At 49.2% G+C, this 21,727-nt stretch overlaps 1 protein-coding gene across 4 annotated transcripts in view; it reads left to right on the forward strand.

Annotated features, from left to right (window-relative positions):
- The window catches only part of RAB11FIP3 (RAB11 family interacting protein 3), a 148,188-nt gene that overhangs the window by 38,965 nt on the left and 87,496 nt on the right, over nucleotides 1–21,727 (forward strand). For all 4 annotated transcript variants that reach the window (XM_060260824.1, XM_060260825.1, XM_060260823.1 and 1 more), the window contains exon 2: nucleotides 20,555–20,648. In XM_060260824.1, the coding sequence (XP_060116807.1) occupies nucleotides 20,555–20,648 (94 nt within the window). The remainder of the gene's footprint in view (nucleotides 1–20,554; nucleotides 20,649–21,727) is intronic.

Genomic DNA, 21,727 nt, shown 5'->3' on the forward strand with positions numbered 1-21,727 from the left:
GCTTTGCCTGGCTATCAGAATTGCACAGAAGAGCTACTGAGCCAAGCCTCTCTTCCTTCTGTTGGCTGAGGCTCCTCCCCCTCCTGGTCCCCTGGGGAAGGAAGTAAGGAAGGAAAGAGCCGGAGCTTCCTTTGCCCAATTCCCTGGATCTCATGGGAGAAATACAAAGGAAGCACCTTTAAGAGTGCTAATGTTTTAAGCATATTTTAAAAGTTTTTTTTTTAATCTAATTGTGTTTGTGTCTAATTGTGTTTATAAAGTTTATATCTTTGCTACCTAATCTTAAATAGGTATATTATTATTATTATTATTATTATTATTAGTAGTAGTAGTTTATTTATATTCGGCCCATTCCCCCATGAGGGCCTAGGGTGGAGTACATTTCCCAGCCCGACAAAGTCTCATTTATGTCAGATTCGACCCTCATAACAAATGAGTTCAACGCTCCCAATCTATGCATTTTCTTCCCTAAAAGAGTTACTTCACACAACTTGGTAGTATTCAGGGATGACTTGACTGCGAATGGGCCGCAGGTGAGACCTTGTTGCTTGGAGTAAAATCCTGACATCCCTTCAGACACCATAGAGCCCGTTCATAGATGGAGCCGCTGTGCTGCCCGGTCCAAATAGCTGTTGGACTATTTATACTGCCCTCTTCCTTCTTTGCAGAAGGCTGCTATGAAAAGGAAGTGCGGCAATTCCAGGCTGAACTTCTTTCCAAGTTGAGAAAGATTAATAGATTTTTCTGAATTGGGGCACACCCGCTTGGCGCTCCCTGTTTTGGTGTTTGAGGCTTTGCGGTTAAGGAATCGCGAATATTTTCTCGACTCAGCAGGATTACTATTTCCTCTCTGCCCGTGTCGTTTTTAAGGCCTAGTGTTCAGTCAGTCCTTTGAGGGTTGCTCTCCCCCTGTCTTTCCTCTTTCCCGGCTCCAGTGAAATAATTTTGGTGGTTTCTTTAAAGGGAACTCAGTGGAAGCGTAAGGCAATACCTCGTAGGTTGGCCCCTGTAACCAGAGCTACAGTAAAGGCGTTCTGAAGGTAGCTCTCAGATGGTATCGATCTTGGCCCAGGACTGAACGTTTCTGAGTAGGGTGGCCATTGTGTAGCTGAAATCCAATCCCAGCTAGAAGGGATTGGTTTCCTCTTGCACAGCCTCCTTAGTGATCCAACAGGACCTCTTTGTTCTGCAAGTTCTTTCTTTAAAAAAAAAAAAAGTTTGGAGAAGGAACAGTACCTCTTTGCTGGAGACATTTCTATTTCAGGCCTAGAAATCATTGGTATATATAATAATAATAATTGCAGATTTATACTCCCCCTTCTCTCTGAATCAGAGACTCAGAGCAGCTTACAATCTCCTATGTCTTCTCCCCCCACAACAGACACCCAGTGAGGTAGGTGGGGCTGAGAGGGCTCTCACAGCAGCTGTCCTTTCAAGGACAACCTCTGCCAGAGCTATGGCTAACCCAAGGCCATTCCAGCAGCTGCAAGTGGAGGAGTGGGGAATCAAACCCGGTTCTCCCAGATACGAGTTTGTGTACTTAACCACAACACCAAACTGGCTCTCTTCCGGTTGGCATACAACTGACCGATATCTGAACATCAGAATATTTGAACATCAGAATATCTGAATAGCTGAATTTTTAAGGAAGACTTAGCATGGCATACTGATAATTGTGTTTTTACTCTGTTTTATTGTATAAATTATTAATGTATTTTAAATTGATTTATTGTTAGAACTTTGTGTTGTGAGCCGCTCTGAGCCCGCTTCGGTGGGGTAGGGCGGGATATAAAGCAAATGAAATAAATAAATAAATAAATAACAGGTGCAGTCTGGAACCTGCATACTTTCGCGACCACCGAATGTCCCCAGGAGAGCATTAAACTCCACCAGGAACAACCTAGAAGAGAAGAGATTGGATTTATACCCCACCCTTCATTACCTGAAGGAGTCTCAGAGCGGCTTACAATCTCCTTTCCCTTCCCCTCCCCACAGCAAACACCCTGTGAGGCAGGTGGGGCTGAGAGAGCTTTGAAGAAGCTGCTCTTGAGAGAGGAATAGCTTTGAGAGAGCTTGTGGCTTGATCCAAGGTCACCTCAGCTGGTGCACGTGAAGGAGCGGGGAATCAGATAAGAGTCTGTGCTCTTAACCACTACACCAAACTGGCTTACTGGTGATCCCTGGCCCCAAAGATATCCAACTGTCTTCAACAAGAGCCGGGGCTTTTTCTACCCTGACTCCGACCTGGTGGAACTCTCTGCCGAATACCACCAGGGCTCTGTGAGACGTAATGCAATTTCACAGGGCCTGTAAGGCCGGGATGTTCTATTAGGCTTTTAGTGGAGGACAGCAATGGTTTCCATCATGGCTGGCACCCTCCTCTTTTCCTCCATCTTTTTTGCTTCGGCCTCCTCCTCTCCCTGTCTGCAAATCGGCATCAGAGAGCCAGTTTGGTGTAGTGGTTAAGTGTGCGGACTCCTATCTGGGAGGAACCGGGTTTGATTCCCCACTTCTCCATTTGCACCTGCTGGAATGGCCTTGGGTCAGCCAGAGCTCTCATTGAGCTGTCTTTAAAAGAGCAGCTGCTGTAAGAGCTCTCTCAGCCTCACCCGCCTCACAGGGTGTCTTTTGTCGGGGAGGAAGATAAAGGAGATTGTGAGCCGCTCTGAGACCCTGAGTGGAGGGCGGGATATACATCATCATCGTCGTCACCGCCGTCCAGAGTGGGATCAAGATTAAGTTATTGAGCCTATTTAATAATATAGGAAAGATTGCTTTATTAATTTTAGTAATGTTATATTGATGCTTTTTAACTTGCGCATTAACCGAAGCCCTGTGCACTCAGGGATTTGGTGGTTTCACAAATTTAAAATATAAATAGGGCTTTACTTTGAGCAGGAATGCACCGGAACACAGTTCCGGCTGGCTTGGTGTCATGGGTGTGTGGCCTAATATGCAAATGAGTCCCTGCTGGGCTTTTTCTACCAAAAAAGCTCTGTATATAAATATAAGCAGGCTTCTCCCAAGAGTGCAGGATGATGTGTGTGGCACTCCATCATTCCTCCCGTTGTTATAGCAAACACCTTGGTTTGGTCAGGCTGAGAATCTGATTAGCCTAAGGCCAAGTAAGGATTTGAACTCCCGTTTCCCAAGTCCACTGTTCAAACCACTACACTAAACTCAGAGTTGGATTGCTATCCTTAAGCATGGGTAAGCATTGGGCATGTATGTCTTGGTCAGTCTTCTCAAGGAGTTACCACAAAGGGGCTTGTGAACCCATGGTGTTGAGGAGCGTTTACGTACCTTCATTGGCCTTCACTGTGGTGGACCGTGAATTCCATGTGCATGGAGAAGACCCTGGTTATAGCGTTACCTTTTCTGCTTGCACTGTCTCACAGGTGTCTTCCTGTGTTTGCCCTCTAGGATCTTTGCTTGGCATTAAATGCTAAACCAGTGGTGGCCAAACTGTGGCTCAGGAGCTACATGTGGCTCTTTTGCACATGTATGGCTCTTGAAGCCCCCACCATCCCATTGACCAGCTTGGAGAATGCAAGTTCTTTTTCTCTTTAAATCACTTTGCCCAGCCAAGCCAGCCAGCAGCTTGGAGAATGCAGTTAAAGTTAAAGGTGCTTTCTTTCCACCTCTTCCCCCTCCCCCCTCTCTTCCCCTCTCCCTCCCTCCCTCCCTCCCTCCCTTCCTTCCTTCCTTCCTTCCTTCCTTCCTTCCTTCCTTCCTTCCTTCCTTCCTTCCTTCCTTCCTACCTACCTACCTACCTACCTACAATCTGACGTTTATTCTATGTGACTATTACGTTAAGCAAGTTTGGCCGCCCCTGTGCTAAACCGTGCTTGACTCCAATTACAACAGCAGGCCAGATCTGCAGAAGACAGATACAAATTGGGGTATTGCTAATTTACAATTGCTAAAGAAATATCCAAATCAACGCATTGTTGCGTTTCTCTTTCCTCGGCTTGCACTTGTCCAGTGGTTGCTCTTTGTTTCTGCACTGTGTGTTGTGTGTTGGCGTGCTGACTCTACACAAGAGTAGTCAATATCTTTACTCCAGCTTATTATTTAAGCTTCCAGTATGAAGGAAAGACAGCAGCCCCGTGGCGCAGAGTGGTAAAGCTGCAGTACTGCAGTCTGAGCTCTCTGCTCACGACCTGAGTTCAATCCCGGCAGAAGCTGGGTTCAGGTAGCTGGCTCAAGGTTGACTCAGACTTCCATCTTCCCGAGGTCAGTAGAACGAGTTCTCAGTTTCCTGGGGGGAAAGTGTAGAGGACTGGGGAAGGCAATGGCAAACCACCCTGTAAAAAGTCTGCCATGAAAACATCGTGATGCAACGTCACCCCAGAGTCGGAAACGACTGGTGCTTTCACAGGGGACTACCTTTACTTTTTTTTAAATGAAAGGGTCGAATTGAAGTCGAAGGATACATGGAGGCCGTGTGAAGGGCATTGGTCTTTCTTCATGCCCCATCCCTTCAGATGTTTACAGAAGACAGGGCCTTTTTTTGGTGGCCCCTTTCTTACGGACAGCCCCTCTGCTTTACTCTTTGCTTGGCACCATCCACTTAACCATTTGGTGCCAGGCTAATCCTTCTGCTCCCCAGACTTTCAAAAGGGTGGCATTAGCCCTGTGGTATAACTCAGTGGTAAAAGTATCTTGCCTGGCATGCAGAAGGTCCCAGGTTCAATCCTCAGCATCTCCAGTTAAAGGATGTGGCAGCAGGTGACATGAAAGACCCCTCTGTGTAAGGCTCTGGAGAGCTGCTGCCAGTCTGAGTAGACAGCACACACTTTGATGCGCTGAGTCTGATTCAGTATAAGGCAGCTTCATGCCCAGGCCTCAGATTCATCAGGAGCTCACAGAAGCGCAGCTCCTGAAAATTTCTGACGGTTTCCCCTCTTCCTCCCCACCTACCTTGTCCATTGAATAGTAGGTGCAGCTGCATAACAATCCCTGGATTAGGAGAGCGGGCAGCCAGCCAGCCAGCCACCAGGGACTTTGCCACACCCCCAGTAGCCCTCATTAACCTCTGGAGAAGCCCATGGCACCCTTTCTCCACTTCTTATGTGATTTTGGGCAGCGGGTGGCTTGCAGGCCTTTTGACTGGGAGGGGGGAAGCCCAGGAGAGCCCCAGGCGAGTGAGGCCTCCTTGGGCTGGCTGGATCTCTAGCCAGCCCAATCAGGCCTTGCTCGCCTGGGGCTCTCCTTTCTTCCATCAGGTTGCTTTTGGCTGGGGTGGGGGCACATATGCTAATGAGTTCCGCCACCTATTTTTCTACAAAACGACCCCTGTTCATGCTGGTTGATTTTTCTGGTGGTTTCTCTTACATCCTTTGCTTGGTTTCTGTTAAGATACAGTGTTTCATAAAAACGACATAGCTAAACACAAGCCATAATTTCTTGGCATTAACGTTTTCTGTTTCGGTGAGTTAATGTGGAGGGGCGCCTCGGCTTGCTCACATTGCCACCCTTTCCTTCCTGCTGACAGTCTTGGGCTGGGCTGGAAACCATATTCTTGCTTTCCCTGCCAAATCCATGCGGCAGAGCCCCCAGGTTAAGAGAGAGGCTGTCTGTATTCTGGTTCCTCCTGACTCTGAAATGCACTTTGTTCCATTCCTGTGAGCTCCCTCCACCCCCTTGGAAGGGAGATTGCAGATTCTACTGCACTGCTTTGCACAAGGCTTTTCCAGACGAGAGTAATATTTGAAAACATTCACCTAGAGGGAGAGGATTAGCTCCCCTGCATACCATACTCTTGCTCTTTGGTCTTAGGAATTTGGGATATGTGTCCCAAGCTTGATGCTGTTGACAGGGAACGCTGACAGAACTGCAGGTGCTGGGTTAGGGTTGCCAGGTCTGTGTTGGGAAATACCTGGAGACTTTGGGGGTGGAGCCAAGGGTGGGCGGGGTTTGGGGAGAGGAAGGGCCCTCAGCATGGTCCAATGCCCTAGAGTCCACCCTTCCAAGCAGCCATTTTCTCCAGGGGAACTGATCAAAGCCACCAAGTATTACACCGTCTTTCAGTTTGCAAAATATATATTATAAAAATATACAAAACCCCCTTGGGGTTTTCTGTTACTTTAAAAGGCCCTAGCACCGCCGGCTTCTATTATTATTGTATTGTCTTTTGTGTGTTGTACACAATCCTTATAATATATTTTTGCAAACTGAAAGACTTGGTGGCTTTGATCAGTTGACTAATTACACCAAGTGCCCTTCAAGTAGCAGCACATTTTCTCCAGGGGAGCTGATCTCCGCCAGCTGGAGGTCAGTTATAAAAGTGGGAGATCTCCAGGCCCCACCTGGAGGCTTAGCAAGAGACGAAACTACAGTGTACAGGTTGAGCAACCACAAAACAGTGTATCTTATTTAAATTAGAGTATTATAATTGTTATTCACGCACTTTGTCAGCAGTACAAAGTTACATTTCCAGATTCATAATTCACATCTAGAATGCAAAAAAAGTCCACGTAGAAGTTTCTAGTCAATGTCCAAAATGCTGGTCAATTTCCAGTAGCCTTCCTCTGAGCTCTTGGCTTGAGATATGTGATGCCCTATCTCCCCAGTGTGTTTCAAGAGGCTCTCCCTTCTTCAAATCAACATCATGAATACAATTTCACAGTGGCATGAGTCCAACCAGTAAATCAGGCAGTCTAGGATCTCAATTGACGTTCACATCTCGTGGCTCTCAAACATCTGACATTTATTCTGTATGGCTCTTACATTACGCAAGTTTGGCCACCCCTGCCCTAGGCCTTGGAGAAGGGAAAATCTGCATACTGTGGGACAAAGGGCTGCAGCTCTGTGGCATAGCATCTCCGTGGCGTGCTGAAGCCTTGGGTTTGATCCTCAGCATCTCCCGTTGAAAGAATCAGGTAGGAGAGAATGTGAAAGGCCTTCTCGTGTGACTATGGGAGAACAGCTAGCGGTCTGAGAGACAGGCTGAATGGTCTGGCTTGGTAGAAGGTAGTTTCGTGTGAAACCCACAGAAGTCGATCAGATTAGTAGTTTGACAGCCCATGCTGGGAACAAAGGCAATGGCCTTTTGTGTGGCAGTCAGGAATTAGGATCCGCCTAATTCCTGACTGCCTGTTTGGCATCCTGTAAAGTTTACAGAGGCACTGTGCCACACTACCTGGGACAAAAGCCCCTTCATTAAAGACTTGCACAGCCTGGCTTCTCGTTTTTCTGTCCTACATTGTTCACAGAAGAGAAGTTGGGGAAGCTTTTCTAAGAACATAATTTCAGTGGCAACTTAGTGTGCATACTGTTTTGCTCTTTCCCCACTTTGTGTTTAATTGGGTTTTATTTATCATCTTCCAAATGAAAAGACTCCGTGTGTGTGTGTCTGTGTGTGTGAACCTCCAGGTCCTTCAATAAGAGGGAAAGCTTTTTGGATCGAAGGAGAAGCAGAAGTTAATTTTGAGCTTACCCTCAGGGGAGCAAAGGAAATAAAGGCAAAGTCATTCTCTATTCAGGCAGGTAATTTCCTTTAGGAAATCAACACAGTGTGCTAAAAGATTTTTTTTTAGTCTTTTAAGTAGTCTGAGTTCTCAGTTTCTTAATGATCCAAGAAACAAGAGCTTGTTCTCAACATTACTATTTTTGTAAAAAAAACCCAACCCCTCTCAATAAATAAAACCCTTCACTTCCTGGAAGCCAATAATGAATGTTCACATGATTGATTTTTCAGCTAGGCCCCAGGTAGGGGCAGGGGATCCTCTGGTTTGGAGCCCCCCCCCCCCGCTTCAGGGTCATCAGAAAGCGGGGGGGGGGGGGGAATTGCTGCCACAGGTATCTGGGACTCCGGGGGGAGGCTGTTTTTTAAGATAGAGGCACCAAACTTTCAGCATAGCATCCACTGTCTCTCCTCAAAACACACCCCTAAGTTCCAAAAGGATTGGACCAGGGGGTCCAATTCCATGAGCCCCCAAAGAATGTGCCGCTGTCCTCCATTATTTCCCATGGAAAGAAGGCATTTAACAGGAGCACGGTCCCTTGAAATGTGATGGCCAGAACTCCTTTTGGAGCTCAGTCGTGCTTGTCACACCCTTGCTCCTGGCTCCACCCCCAAAGTCTCCTGGCTTTTCACCCCCAGAGTCTCCAGATATTTCTTGAGTTGGACTTGGCAACCCTATTTCCAGCAGTTGTAGCACAGAAGCATTGAGTTTGCTCACCTGCTCCTTGAGGATGCTATGTTGGATTCAGTGATGGTTGTTTAACTGGAGCAGCGATCTCTCGTCTTGCACAAAACTAAAATGCCATAGCCATGCAGCAATGAAAGAGTCTAGGATAGCACCGTCCCCCCCCCCCCCCAATTTTACCTGTGGAATTCTGACATAGGGCTGTGGGCGGAGCTCTTCGGAAGCAATTTCTGTGTGAATGAAGGGGATTGGTTCTTTGTGTCAGGGGTGGAGAGAGAAAGAGGTGGCTACCTGGAAGCACTTTGTGGGCCCCGTGTGGGAGATTGTTTTTGTTATTTTGTGGTGAGAGTGGTTCTTTGTAACAGAATAGCCTGGATTAGTTTTAAGAAATGAGCCAAATGTGGGGTAGGTCTGTCCTTGATGCGAGGAGCTTTTGAGACGGCTGCTTCCTGTCTGTCCTTGCTTCCTGTTGTCATGAGCTGCTTCCTGTCTTCCCTTTGCCACTTATGGGCCAGTGGCTTCTATGCAGGAGAATTTTTCCCCCTTGGGACGGCTCCTTTCTGTCTGTCCTTGCTCCCTGTTGTCATGAGCTGCTTCCTGTCTTCCCCTTGACACTTATTGCTGGAGAAATTTTTCCCCTTGAGATGGCTGCTTCCTGTCTGTCCTTCCTCCCCGTGTCATGAGCTGCTTCCTGTCTTCCTTTTGAGGCTTATAGGCCAATGGCTTCTATGCCGGAGAATAATTTTTCTTCCCAAGGGAAAACAGCGGTTTAAAGCCGAACGATATCCGATTACGCTTGGCACTGCCATATGGGAGCTGTTTGCATACCTGCGAGAGAGGAAGAGGGAACAATTGGCCTGCTTTATTTGTTTATTGACTTGAGCGCATAAGTGCATTATATCCATGGAATCTCATTTTGAAATCTGGCAGAGAAAAACAAATAGCTGCAAATGGATTTGTTTTCTTCCTAAGGGTGTGGCTTTCTTAGTGAGTGGGTATGTGCAGTATATCAGTTCACTGGCTTACACTACAGCACTGTTGTAAAGATTACAATTTTTAAAATGCTTTTTGCAAATCCCAGTTCGCTTTAATCAAATGTGGTCCTAAATAACAGCCTTCAGCTGTCTCTTTAAAGATCAGATGTGAGGAGGCCAGGCACACCTCCCTGGGGAGGTCGTTCAGTAATCATGGGGCTGTCACTGAAAAGGCCCTTTCTCATGTACCCCCAGATGAAATTCTTTAATGGGGCAGTCTGGAGGGCCTTTCCTGTGATGTTAATTCCCAGGCAGGAACATAGAGGACAATAGATCCAGGTGGGCAGCCATGTTGGTCTGAAGTGATAGAATAAAGTTAGAGTCCAGTGGCACCTTTGAGACCGAGTTTTCTTCAAGGTATGAGCTTTCATGTGCAAGCAAGCACACTTCTTCAAATACAATGAAATGGAAGAAAACCATTCAGACTTATAGACAGGGCTGAACAGCAAATTGGCATATAACCTGATGAAGACATTTTGAGACAAAACGGGAACGACAAGCCAAGTGTACAGGGTCAGCAGCTGTATGGATCCAGTTAAGAGGGAACAACAGTTAAAGCAATAAATATGTCAAAATAGGAGATACCTGCGTAAGAGAATCTTTTCTAATTGTGGGAAGTTAACCCCATCCCAAGCCATGTAGGCTTTTAACCTTACGAAGCTGCAGCCTTGGCTGGAAGGTCAAATGAATACAGGCAGTGATCCCACCTCCCAGCTTTAAGACGTTGCTCTTCGTGGAATATCTACACAACGAAACATTTTGACAGTTGAATATATCTTCAGAGAGAACAGATATTTGAAGGTTGGATGCATATGAAACACTACTGTGTTCTTGGTTGCAGAAAGAGAGACAGGCACACTGATGCAGGTCAAAAACCTCCATAGGAAGTTTGGAGTACTAAAGGGCCGAAGGTTAAAAACATCAATAGTTGTAGACAAAAGTACACATGTTTATTACAAAAATGCATACAAACCTTGTAAGGGCTCAAATGAAGCCTCATAGATTCATTGAAGTAACAAATGCATGTGAAAGATTAGGGTGTTCACATGATTTATTTTCCAGCTAGGGTTGCCAATCCCTAGATGAGGACAGGGGATCCTCTGGTTTGGAGGCCCTCACCCTGCTTTAGGTTACCAAAAAGCAGGGGGGGGGGGAGGGAAATGTCTGCTGGGTGCTCCATTATACCTTATGGAGACCGATTTCCATAGGTAGGGTGGCCAGACCGTCCCGGTCTCCCGGGACATTCCCGGTTCTGGCCACCCAATCCCGGCTCCCGGGCTGCCTATACCGGGACCATTAAAGGTCCCGGTTTAGCCAGCCCCGGAGCCGGTGGGCCGCGGGCGCCGGCGGGGAAGGCGGGGAGTGAGGGAGGGAGCGTCCCTGCGCCTGCGCAGGGCCCCTGCGCACGCGCAGGGACGCTCCCTCACTCACTCCCCGCCTTCCCCGCCCGCGCGCGGGGGCCGGCAGCGGTGGGGGAGGCCTCTCCGCGGCCTCCGCTGGTCGCTGGGGGCCTTCCAGAGTGTCTGGAAGGCCCCCAGCGACCAGCGGAGGCCGCGGGGAGGCCGCGGAGCACCCGGCGCTGGTCCGGGAAGGCCTTCCAGAGCCTCTGGAAGGCCTTCCCGGACCAGCGCCGGCCAGCGAAGGCCTCCCCGCGGCCTCCGCTGGTCGCTGGGGGCCTTCCAGAGTGTCTGGAAGGCCCCCAGCGACCAGCGGAGGCCGCGGGGAGGCCGCGGAGCACCCGGCGCTGGTCCGGGAAGGCCTTCCAGAGCCTCTGGAAGGCCTTCCCGGGCCAGCGCCGGCCAGCGAAGGCCTCCCCGCGGCCTCCGCTGGTCGCTGGGGGCCTTCCAGAGTGTCTGGAAGGCCCCCAGCGACCAGCGGAGGCCGCGGGGAGGCCGCGGAGCACCCGGCGCTGGTCCGGGAAGGCCTTCCAGAGCCTCTGGAAGGCCTTCCCGGACCAGCGCCGGCCAGCGAAGGCCTCCCCGCGGCCTCCGCTGGTCGCTGGGGGCCTTCCAGAGTGTCTGGAAGGCCCCCAGCGACCAGCGGAGGCCGCGGGGAGGCCGCGGAGCACCCGGCGCTGGTCCGGAAAGGCCTTCCAGAGCCTCTGGAAGGCCTTCCCGGGCCAGCGCCGGCCAAGGAAGGCCTCTCCGACGCCTCCCTGGCCTCGCCGCCGCCGCTGGACTCGCCGCCGCCGCCCGACCCACCGCCGCCCGACCCGCCGCCGCCCGACTCGCCGCCGACCGCCACCGCAGGTAAGGGGGCCGAAAGCGGGGGGGGGGGCGGCCTTCCTTTCTTCCCTCCCTCTTCCCTTCTTTCCTTTCTTCCTCCCTTCCTTCCCTCCCTCCCTTCCTTCCCTCCCTCCCTTCCCTTCCTTCCTTCCTTCCCTCCCTCCCTCCTCCCTTCCTTCCTTCCTTTCTTCCTTCCCTCCCTTCCCTCCCTCCCTTCCTTCCTTCCTTCCTTCCTTCCTTCCTTCCTTCCTTCCTCCCTTCCTCCCTTCCCTTCCCTTCCCTCCTCCCTTCCCTTCCCTCCTCCCTTCCCTCCTCCCTTCCTTCCCTCCCTCCTCCCCTCCCTCCTCCCTTCCTTCCTTTCTTTCTTTCTTCCTTCCCTCCCTTCCCTCCCTCCCTTCCTTCCTTCCTTCCTTCCTTCCTTCCTTCCTTCCTTCCTTCCTTCCTTCCTTCCTTCCTTCCTTCCTTCCTCCCTTCCTCCCTTCCTCCCTTCCTCCCTTCCTCCCTTCCCTTCCCTTCCCTTCCCTTCCCTTCCATTCCCTCCTCCCTTCCCTCCTCCCTTCCTTCCCTCCTTATGTTCTTATGTGGCGCAGAGTGTTGGACTGGAGGGGCCACTGGCCTGATGCAACAGGGCTTCTCTTATGTGACACAGAGTGTTGGACTGGATGGGCCACTGGCCTGATCCAACAGGGCTTCTGTTATGTTCTTATGTGACGCAGAGTGTTGGACTGGATGGGCCACTGGCCTGATCCAACAGGGCTTCTGTTATGTTCTTATGTGACGCAGAGTGTTGGACTGGATGGGCCACTGGCCTGATCCAACAGGGCTTCTGTTATGTTCTTATGTGACGCAGAGTGTTGGACTGGATGGGCCACTGGCCTGATCCAACAGGGCTTCTGTTATGTTCTTATGTGACGCAGAGTGTTGGACTGGATGGGCCACTGGCCTGATCCAACAGGGCTTCTGTTATGTTCTTATGTGACGCAGAGTGTTGGACTGGATGGGCCACTGGCCTGATCCAACAGGGCTTCTGTTATGTTCTTATGTGACGCAGAGTGTTGGACTGGATGGGCCACTGGCCTGATCCAACAGGGCTTCTGTTATGTTCTTATGTGACGCAGAGTGTTGGACTGGATGGGCCACTGGCCTGATCCAACAGGGCTTCTGTTATGTTCTTATGTGACGCAGAGTGTTGGACTGGATGGGCCACTGGCCTGATCCAACAGGGCTTCTGTTATGTTCTTATGTGACGCAGAGTGTTGGACTGGATGGGCCACTGGCCTGATCCAACAGGGCTTCTGTTATGTTCTTATGTGACGCAGAGTGTTGGACTGGATGGGCCACTGGCCTGATCCAACAGGGCTTCTGTTATGTTCTTATGTGACGCAGAGTGTTGGACTGGATGGGCCACTGGCCTGATCCAACAGGGCTTCTGTTATGTTCTTATGTGACGCAGAGTGTTGGACTGGATGGGCCACTGGCCTGATCCAACAGGGCTTCTGTTATGTTCTTATGTGACGCAGAGTGTTGGACTGGATGGGCCACTGGCCTGATCCAACAGGGCTTCTGTTATGTTCTTATGTGACGCAGAGTGTTGGACTGGATGGGCCACTGGCCTGATCCAACAGGGCTTCTGTTATGTTCTTATGTGACGCAGAGTGTTGGACTGGATGGGCCACTGGCCTGATCCAACAGGGCTTCTGTTATGTTCTTATGTGACGCAGAGTGTTGGACTGGATGGGCCACTGGCCTGATCCAACAGGGCTTCTGTTATGTTCTTATGTGACAATACTGACTTTGGTGGACCCAAGCACTGATTCAGTGTAAGGGAGCTTTGTGTTTGACTGGAGTGGACAATACTGACTTTGGTGGACCCAAGCACTGATTCAGTGTAAGGGAGCTTTGTGTTTGTGTCTTCTGGTGCAATTTTGTTCTCAGATCCTGTATTTACTTCATCAGTATATGGGATAAGGCACTTTCTCAACTGTGCTGCATAATGCAGCCTATTTATTTTGTCCTGTTGGCTCTGTTGGCTCTATCTGCGCCACCTTCATCACTTTCGGGGTGTGGATCCCCCAGTGGGGTGGGCTCCCGACTCCCTCCGCCGGCTGTTTCTGATAGCCCTGCGCCCCCTCTTTCATTTGATATGTGTCCCGTGCGGGTGCCACCCTCCTGCCGGGAGATGCCGCAAAATGAGCCCCCTTGAGGCTTATGGCGGCAGGGCTCGGGGGAAGCAAGCTAGACTGCTGTTCTTTTGAGGGGTTATAGAGTGTTTCGAGCCCCTCCCTGTGGCATCGGTCCCATCGTTGTGGGACCCAGGGGGCCGGCGCAGCGGCCCGCTGAAGCAGCCTGTCAGTCACTTCCGCATCTCGACCTGTGTTATTAGTGACAGGCTGCTTCGGCAGGCTGCTGCGCCAGCCCCCTGGGTCCCACGACGATGGGACCGATGCCACAGGGAGGGGCTCGAAACACTCTATAACCCCTCAAAAGAACAGCAGTCTAGCTTGCTTCCCCCGAGCCCTGCCGCCATAAGCCTCAAGGGGGCTCATTTTGCGGCATCTCCCGGCAGGAGGGTGGCACCCGCACGGGACACATATCAAATGAAAGAGGGGGCGCAGGGCTATCAGAAACAGCCGGCGGAGGGAGTCGGGAGACCACTCCACTGGGGGATCCACACCCCGAAAGTGATGAAGGTGGCGCAGATAGAGCCAACAGAGCCAACAGGACAAAATAAATAGGCTGCATTATGCAGCACAGTTGAGAAAGTGCCTTATCCCATATACTGATGAAGTATATACAGGATTTGAGAACAAAATTGTTTCCGGCGGTGATATTTGGGGGATTTTTGGGGACGTCACAGGAAGTGCTGTGAAGTCACTTCCTGTTTCCGGCAGTGGCATTTGGGGGAAATGATGCCATTTGGGGGAAATGATGTCACAGGAAGTGATGTCACTTCCTGCTTCCGGCAGGTGGCGCGGGGGGAATGATGTCACAGGAAGTGATGTCACTTCCTGTTTCCGGCGGTGGTATGACGTCGCCGGAAGTGACGTCGCCGGAAGTGACGTCACTTCCTGTTTCCGGCGGCGCGCGCACTTCGCGCGCGCGCACTCCTGCCTTCCCCCCCCCCAAGGTGTCCCTGGCTGGCCTTCAGACATTATGGCCACCCTATAGGGTGTAATGGAGAATTGATCCACAAGTATCTGGGCATGGGAGGGCTGCTTTTTGAGGTAGAGGCACTGAATTTTCAGCATAACATCCAATGCCTCTCCTCAAAACACTCTCCAAGTTTCAAAAATATTGGACCACGGACTCCAATTCTATGAGCCCCAGAAGAAGGTGCCCCTATCCATTATTTCCTAATGGAGGGAAGGCATTTAAAAGATGTGCAGTGCCTTGAAATGTGATGGCCAGAACTCCCTTTGGAGTTTCAGTTGTGCTCGTGACACCCTTGCTCCTGGCTCCACCCCCAAAGTCCCCAGATATTTCTTGAGTCAGACCTGGCAACCCTATGAAAGATACGTAGATGACCTGATAGAGCAGGCGGTAGCGATTTAGCTGCAGGGATTCCTGGAAGACACTTCCGCACTGGATCCATTCCAGTCCGGCTTCCGGCCAGGTCACGGGACGGAGACAGTTCTGGTCGCCTTCATAGATGACCTTATGCGACATCTGGACCACGGCGGTTCCGCAGTGCTGTTGTTATTAGATCTGTCAGCCGCTTTTGACACGGTTGACCATCAGTTACTGACTAGCCGCCTTGCCAATGTGGGGATTCAGGGATCGGCCTTACAGTGGCTGACCTCCTTTCTCCAAGATCGGGGACAAAGGGTGGTGATAGGGGAGGAAGCATCCCAGAGGCACTCTCTTAGCTGTGGGGTGCCGCAGGGAGCGGTCCTATCCCTGATGCTATTTAATATCTATATGCGCCCCCTTGCCCAGACTGTCAGGAGATACAGACTGAGCTGCCATCAATATGCGGATGACACCCAGCTCTATCTATTGATGGGTGGCCAGTCTGACTGTACCCTGGAAAATCTAGACCTGGCGTTACAAGCTGTGGCCTCTTGGCTCAGACTGAGTGGCTGAAATTGAATCCGACGAAGACGGAGATTCTCTACCTGGGTTGGGGCGGTCCGGGGAGAGAGATCCAGCTGCCGGCCCTTGACGGGGTACCACTGATACGGGTCCCTAATGTCAAGAGCCTAGGCGTGCTTCTTGAGTCCTCCCTTACAACGGAGGCTCAGGTGGCAGCCACTGTTAGATCTGCCTTCTTTCATCTTCGGCAAGCGCGGCAGCTGGCCCCTTACCTGAAGCGCAACGACTTAGCGACGGTAATCCATGCCACGGTCACCTCAAGAATAGATCACTGTAATGCTCTCTACATGGGGCTACCCTTGACGCTAACCCGGAGACTACAACTAGTGCAGAACGCTGCGGCACGGCTGCTAATGGGGCTGCCGCGACGGGAGCACATTCAGCCAATGCTGAGAGAGCTGCACTGGTTGCCTGTTGTATTCCGAGTTCGCTTCAAGGTGTTGGTATTAACCTTTAAAGCCCTCTATGGTCAGGGACCTGCCTATCTACGGGACTGCCTTTCCCCATATATCCCCCAGAGAGCACTGCGATCAGGGACAAAAAATCTGTTGTCTGCCCCTGGCCCAAGAGAAGCCAGACTATGTGTAACGAGATCCAGGGCTTTTTCGGTGGCAGCACCAGAACTCTGGAACACCCTCCCAGAAGCTATAAGGGCCCTGCGGGATTTGTCTGCGTTCCGCAGGGCCTGTAAGACCGAACTGTTTAAACAGGCTTTTGTGGTCTAACTTAAAAAGGGCTGCCACCGGACATTGGTCTGATCATAGTTAAGAAGTCAATACCGCCTATACTGGACTGAAATAGCGCTATAGAATGGTTTTAAAGTTGATATGTAAATTATGGTTTTATATGTTTTATTGGATTAATTGTTTTTATAATGTTGTAAGCCGCCCTGAGTCCGCTTGCGGAGAGGGCGGGATATAAATAAAAAGTAATAAATAAATAAATAAATTTTGGCCTGCGGAGGCCTTCTTCAGAGATCAAGCACAACAAAGTCCCAGTTATAAATCAAGAAACAATATAGGACCCAAAATAGAAGGCTGTATAGAGAGAGGAAGAAAACATATATCACTGTTGATTATATCATGCTACCCAGTTGGAAAATCCTATCAAATATTGATGATGCATGTGTTACTCTCGCCTCATCCAATAGACTTACTTCCAGGGCTTTTTTTGTAGCAAGAACTCCTTTGCATATTAGGCCACACATCCCTGATGTAGCCAATCTTCCTGGAGCTTACAGTAGGCCTTGCACTAAGAGCCCTAAAAGCTCTTGGAGGATTGGCTACATCAGGGGGGCGTAGCCTAATATGCAAAGGAGCTCCTACAAAAAAAGCCCTGCTTACTTCCAATATGGAAATGAAAGACACAATATTTGGAAGGCCACAAATATGAACATATGAAGCTGCCTTATACTGAATCAGACCCTTGGTCCATCAAAGTCAGTATTGTCTTCTCAGACTGGCAGCAGCTCTCCAGGGTCTCAAGCTGAGGTTTTTCACACCTATTTGCCTGGACCCTTTTTTGGAGATGCCAGGGATTGAACCTGGGACCTTCTGCTTACCAAGCAGATGCTCTACCACTGAGTCACCGTCCCTCCCCAATATCTGGTCTCGGGTCAGCAGCAGTTACATATACAGCAAAGAATAATATTGCAAATATGTACCTGAAAATACAAACATACAAATAAACATTGCATTGCAACAGTTGATGAAAAGTAATAAATTCTAAAAAAAATGAATATTTAAATATAATAACACTAATTGAAAATAAAAAAATACCTTCCAGTTTAAATCCAGATTACAAAAAAGGTTTGGGCAATATAGAGCAGACTCTTCACTGCTTCTTTTTTAGGAGTTGAGCAATCCAGAATCAGGGCAGGAATTTCAAGGAACGTTGATTCAGTCTTTCCTCTCCAAATACCTCGTGCAGAAGTGCATTTAATGCTGCCTTTTGCCTTTCTGGGAGACGGACCGTGTCCTCTGGCCCTTGAATTTGTAACCATCTGAGAATGTCTCTCTGGAGCAGAATCTGTGCAGCCCACTTCGTGTAGGCCGAGACTGGGCCGCTCACAAAGAAACAGTATGTAGGGCAGAGGTATTCCACATTTCAGCTTTCCACCTCATTGTTTCTGTGGTTGGCCACCATTTACGGGTGAAAACCACATCAATTCTTTCTTTTTAGTGTTTTTAATTGGATTATTTGTAGCCGGTGGTGCGGCAAATTGCTTTGCCCCTTCGTAACCCAAATAATTTCGCAATTCGTTGCGGGTGCTTTGGTTGGTTCCATTGTTGACCCAAGAACCTCCCAAGATAAAAAATTGATTCTGATGAATCGGTCGTTGGAGGCGGGAAGAAAAGAACGCGTTCAACGCTGGTGCTTATTAAAAACACACACGCCGCCTGGAAGCCATCTTAGAAGAGCTGTCGGCTTTTCAAAAGATTATACACTGGAACTCTTGTTGGTCCATAAGGTGCAACTGGACTCACCTCTACCTTACTGTGAGCAGGAGCGAGTTTGGTGTAGCAGCTGGAGCAGGGGTGGCCAAACTTGCAAGCGCAAGAGCCGCATAGAATAAATGTCAGATGTTTGAGAGCTGCAAGACATGAATGTCAGATGTTTGAGAGCCTTGAAGGGAGGAAGGAAAGAAAGAGAATAGATGGGGGGGAGGCGGAGGTGGAAAGAAACCACTAACTTTAAATGCATTCTCCAAGCTGCCGGCTGGTGTGGCTTGGAGAATGCATTTAAAGAGATTGTAAATGCCTTCCTCAAGCTGAGTGACAGGGCGGTGGCTGGTGGCGGCTTTGAGAGCCGCACAATATGTGTGAAAGAGCCCCGTGTGCGCAGTTTGGCCACCTCTGGGCTAGGGTGTCGGGGCAGGATCTGGGAGGTTGTGCCAAGTTCAAATCCCACCTTGGCCATGGGAAGTCTACCGGGTGGTTTTGGGCCAGTCACTTTCTCTCAGCTAGGGGTGCCAGCCTCCAGATGGGACTTGGGGATCCCCGGAACCACACTTGATCCCCAGATTACAGAGATCAGTTCTCCCAGAGGAAATGGCTGCTTTGGAGGATGGGCTCTGTGGCATTGTACTTCCCTGTCCTCCCCAGGCTCCACCCCGAAATCTCCAGGATTTTCCCAACCTGGATTTGGAAACCCTACCTCCTCACCCCAAGCCATCGGCGGGGGGACCTGGCAGCCATATTCTCAGCCTTTCCTACCCCACAGGGGCATCCTGAAGATAAATTCAGGGAGGGGAGACCACATTTGCTTTCACGCATGCTAAATCGCGCAGTTTCAATCCACTTCGGCGACTGTTTGCAACTTGATTTTGCTGTTTCACACAGTAAAATCGATTTGCAAAGTGGATTGAAAGTGTATTGTTTAGTGTGTGTGAAAGCGCCCACATAAACCGCTGGAGGAAGGGTGGGATTAGAAATGTAATAGAGGCAATTCACTTCATCTTGCAAAAAAGATTATTTTTTTTCTTTGCATTCGCTCAGACACTCACCTGGTTAACTATCTCATTAAGTGAACCTTAGTTCAGCAATAACGTCATTGATGGTTGCGTTACTAATGCTTTTGGTTTTAATTTCATGCGGTTACAGGGCCTATTTGTGTGTCTTGATCTGGACACCCACACATGCCCCTAAGCAACTTCCTGTTTTTCTGGGGTTTCCCACCCCAAGTTGCATTTTTCTTATAGCAAAAGTTTCCACAAGTAATGGAGAGAGCTCAGCTGCATTTGCCTGTTTGTTAAAGTTTTCCAGGCCTTCAAAATTGCTGTTTAAGAAGGCCGGATGGGTAGAACTCTACCTGTTTTGAGTACCACATAAAGGAAGTGGTTGCTGCTAAATGGCTGCTGCTAAAATAACTGTCATTGAAAACGTTTGGTACTGAATAGAGGCTCCGGGATACCTCTCTTGCCAGCTTTGCGCCTTGAAATTTCGCAATTGTAAATACGGACCCAAAGTGCTATCCTATTCCTAAGGTTGCCAAGTCTGACTCAAGAAATATCTGGGGACTTTGGGGGTGGAGCCAGGAGCAAGGATGTGGCAAGCACGATTGAACTCCAGAAGTTATGAATGAATGAATGAATATTTATTTACAAAGACCATTATTTACAAGCCACAGGCCATTAACCCTAATACGTCCTTATTAAAACCCCCAAAATATTCCAAGAAGTATATTTGATCATAAAAACCCTCAAACCTTAATCAGAAAGTATAAAATAAGTCTAAAATGTCTATAAAATCGTACAAATCATACAATTCAGGCAGGTCATACAAATCCTACAGAATTGTGTTGCTTTCTCTCCAACTCTCTGTCCCTCCTCCCATCTACTTTCCTTTCTCCTGCCCTCCCTCCGCAGTCTGAGCGAATGGAGAAGCGGCATCGCGTCTACCTTGCAGGGTGGTTGTGAAGGCAGAACGGAAGAGGAGAGACTGAAACTAGAGGAGTGGCATAAAAATGTAGTAATTCGTAATAAAAGTATCTGAGGAAGTGTGGCGAAACAAGAAAGCTCATACCTTGAATAAACTTTTGTTGGTCTTAAAGGTTCAACAGGGCTCAAAATTTGAAGCACCTCATGGGTTGATGGTGGAGTGGACGGGAATTTTCAAACCAAGAGATGCAGCTTTACTCCAAAATAAGTCGTGCTTACTCTAAATGAGATTTACTCCCACGTGCATGCGCGTTCCATTACAACCTTAGTCTGCTGTGCCTTTCTGGATCCTGCTTGTCAGTTTATTTTTAAAAGGCAACGCTTTTGCTTATTTAATTAAGTGCTCTTTCTCCCTCTGACCTTGAATGCGAGCCTTTTTTTTTTAAGCGACTGGTTTCTGGCCTGCTCAGGAAACCCGAGCCGACTGAGTCCTGAGAAAAGCTAATGGAGAGTTTGGACTGCAGCCTCGAGGTGATGGAAATGGGTGAAAGAAATCAGGATAAATCTGTTTTTGACAAAAGTGGCCTTTATAACTGGAAAGTCTGATGTCAAAGGCAGGGTCTCTCCAGCTCCAGCAATGCTAATGCTTTCTTATGGTGTCTGTGATTGCAGGTGAAAGACTTGACCAAGTTTTTGGACCCTGCTGGCCTCGGAGTGATCAGCTTTGAAGACTTCTATCGAGGAATCACAGCGATCAGAAATGGAGGTTGGTTTGCTGTTGTCTCTGTCTCTCTGTCTCTGTGTGCGTGTGTGTGTGAATGAGATGGAACAGGTATGATTAGAGCAGGGGTGGCCAACGGTAGTTCTCCAGATGTTTTTTTGCCTACAACTCCCATCAGCCCCAGCCATTGGCCATGCTGGCTGGGGCTGATGGGAGTAGTAGGCAAAAAAACATCTGGAGAGCTACTGTTGGCCACCCCTGATTAGAGCATCTGACTAGGTCTGGGAGGATCTGGGCCTCAGTTCCCCACTCAACCATGAACTTCAGTAGGTGAACTAGAAACCATCTTCTCTCCACCCAGCTCACCTTGCAGGGAAGCTGTAAAAATAAAATGGACTACTCTGACTTCCTTGGAGAAATGGTAGGACAGAACGGTTGCAGAGAGTTAAAAATGGATTCCAAGATGGGGAGGGAATCCTCCCTGCATCTCCTCTGCACTTGTTGACTTGGGGATCTTCCAAGACCTTCCATGAAACTTCAGTTTCACTTAATTTTTTTTTAAAAGGTCTAGCAGGGGTGTCAAATATAAGGCCCGGGGGCTGGAACTGGCCCACCCAGGGCTCTTACCCATCCCACAAGCAACTGGTATGTATGGAAATATAAGGTACTCCCCTATTTATGGTATCCCTCGGGGGGGGAAAAACTTAGCCTTGCATAAGATTAAATACATTTATTGGGGCATTTGTAGGTTACACAGTAAATCAATTGCTTTCACTGCTAGAAATCAATTGCTTTTAATTTTTTTAAAAAATATTGTTAATGGGGGGTTTGCCTGTGTCCTTTATAACGTTTATATCTCTGGTATCTGGCGTAACATTTTATGGCACATGTAGCCCGGCCTGACAAAGTGACATTTATGTCAGATCTGCGCTGGATTCACTTGTGCTGGAGATCTCTTTAAGTGTGGTTAGATGGCTGCAAGAAAAGAGTTGGGAAGGGGGGAGGAGGAGGTGTAACTGGACTTTCTCCCCCTCCGTTCCAAATCGATGCCAGTCCTTGTTGCTTTTGCAGTGCCCATATTTTTATGCATCTCTTTATGGGAGGGGGAGGTTGTCCTTCCTAAT

The sequence above is a fragment of the Heteronotia binoei genome, chromosome 20 (genome assembly GCF_032191835.1).
Source record: "Heteronotia binoei isolate CCM8104 ecotype False Entrance Well chromosome 20, APGP_CSIRO_Hbin_v1, whole genome shotgun sequence".
Lineage (NCBI taxonomy): Eukaryota > Metazoa > Chordata > Lepidosauria > Squamata > Gekkonidae > Heteronotia > Heteronotia binoei.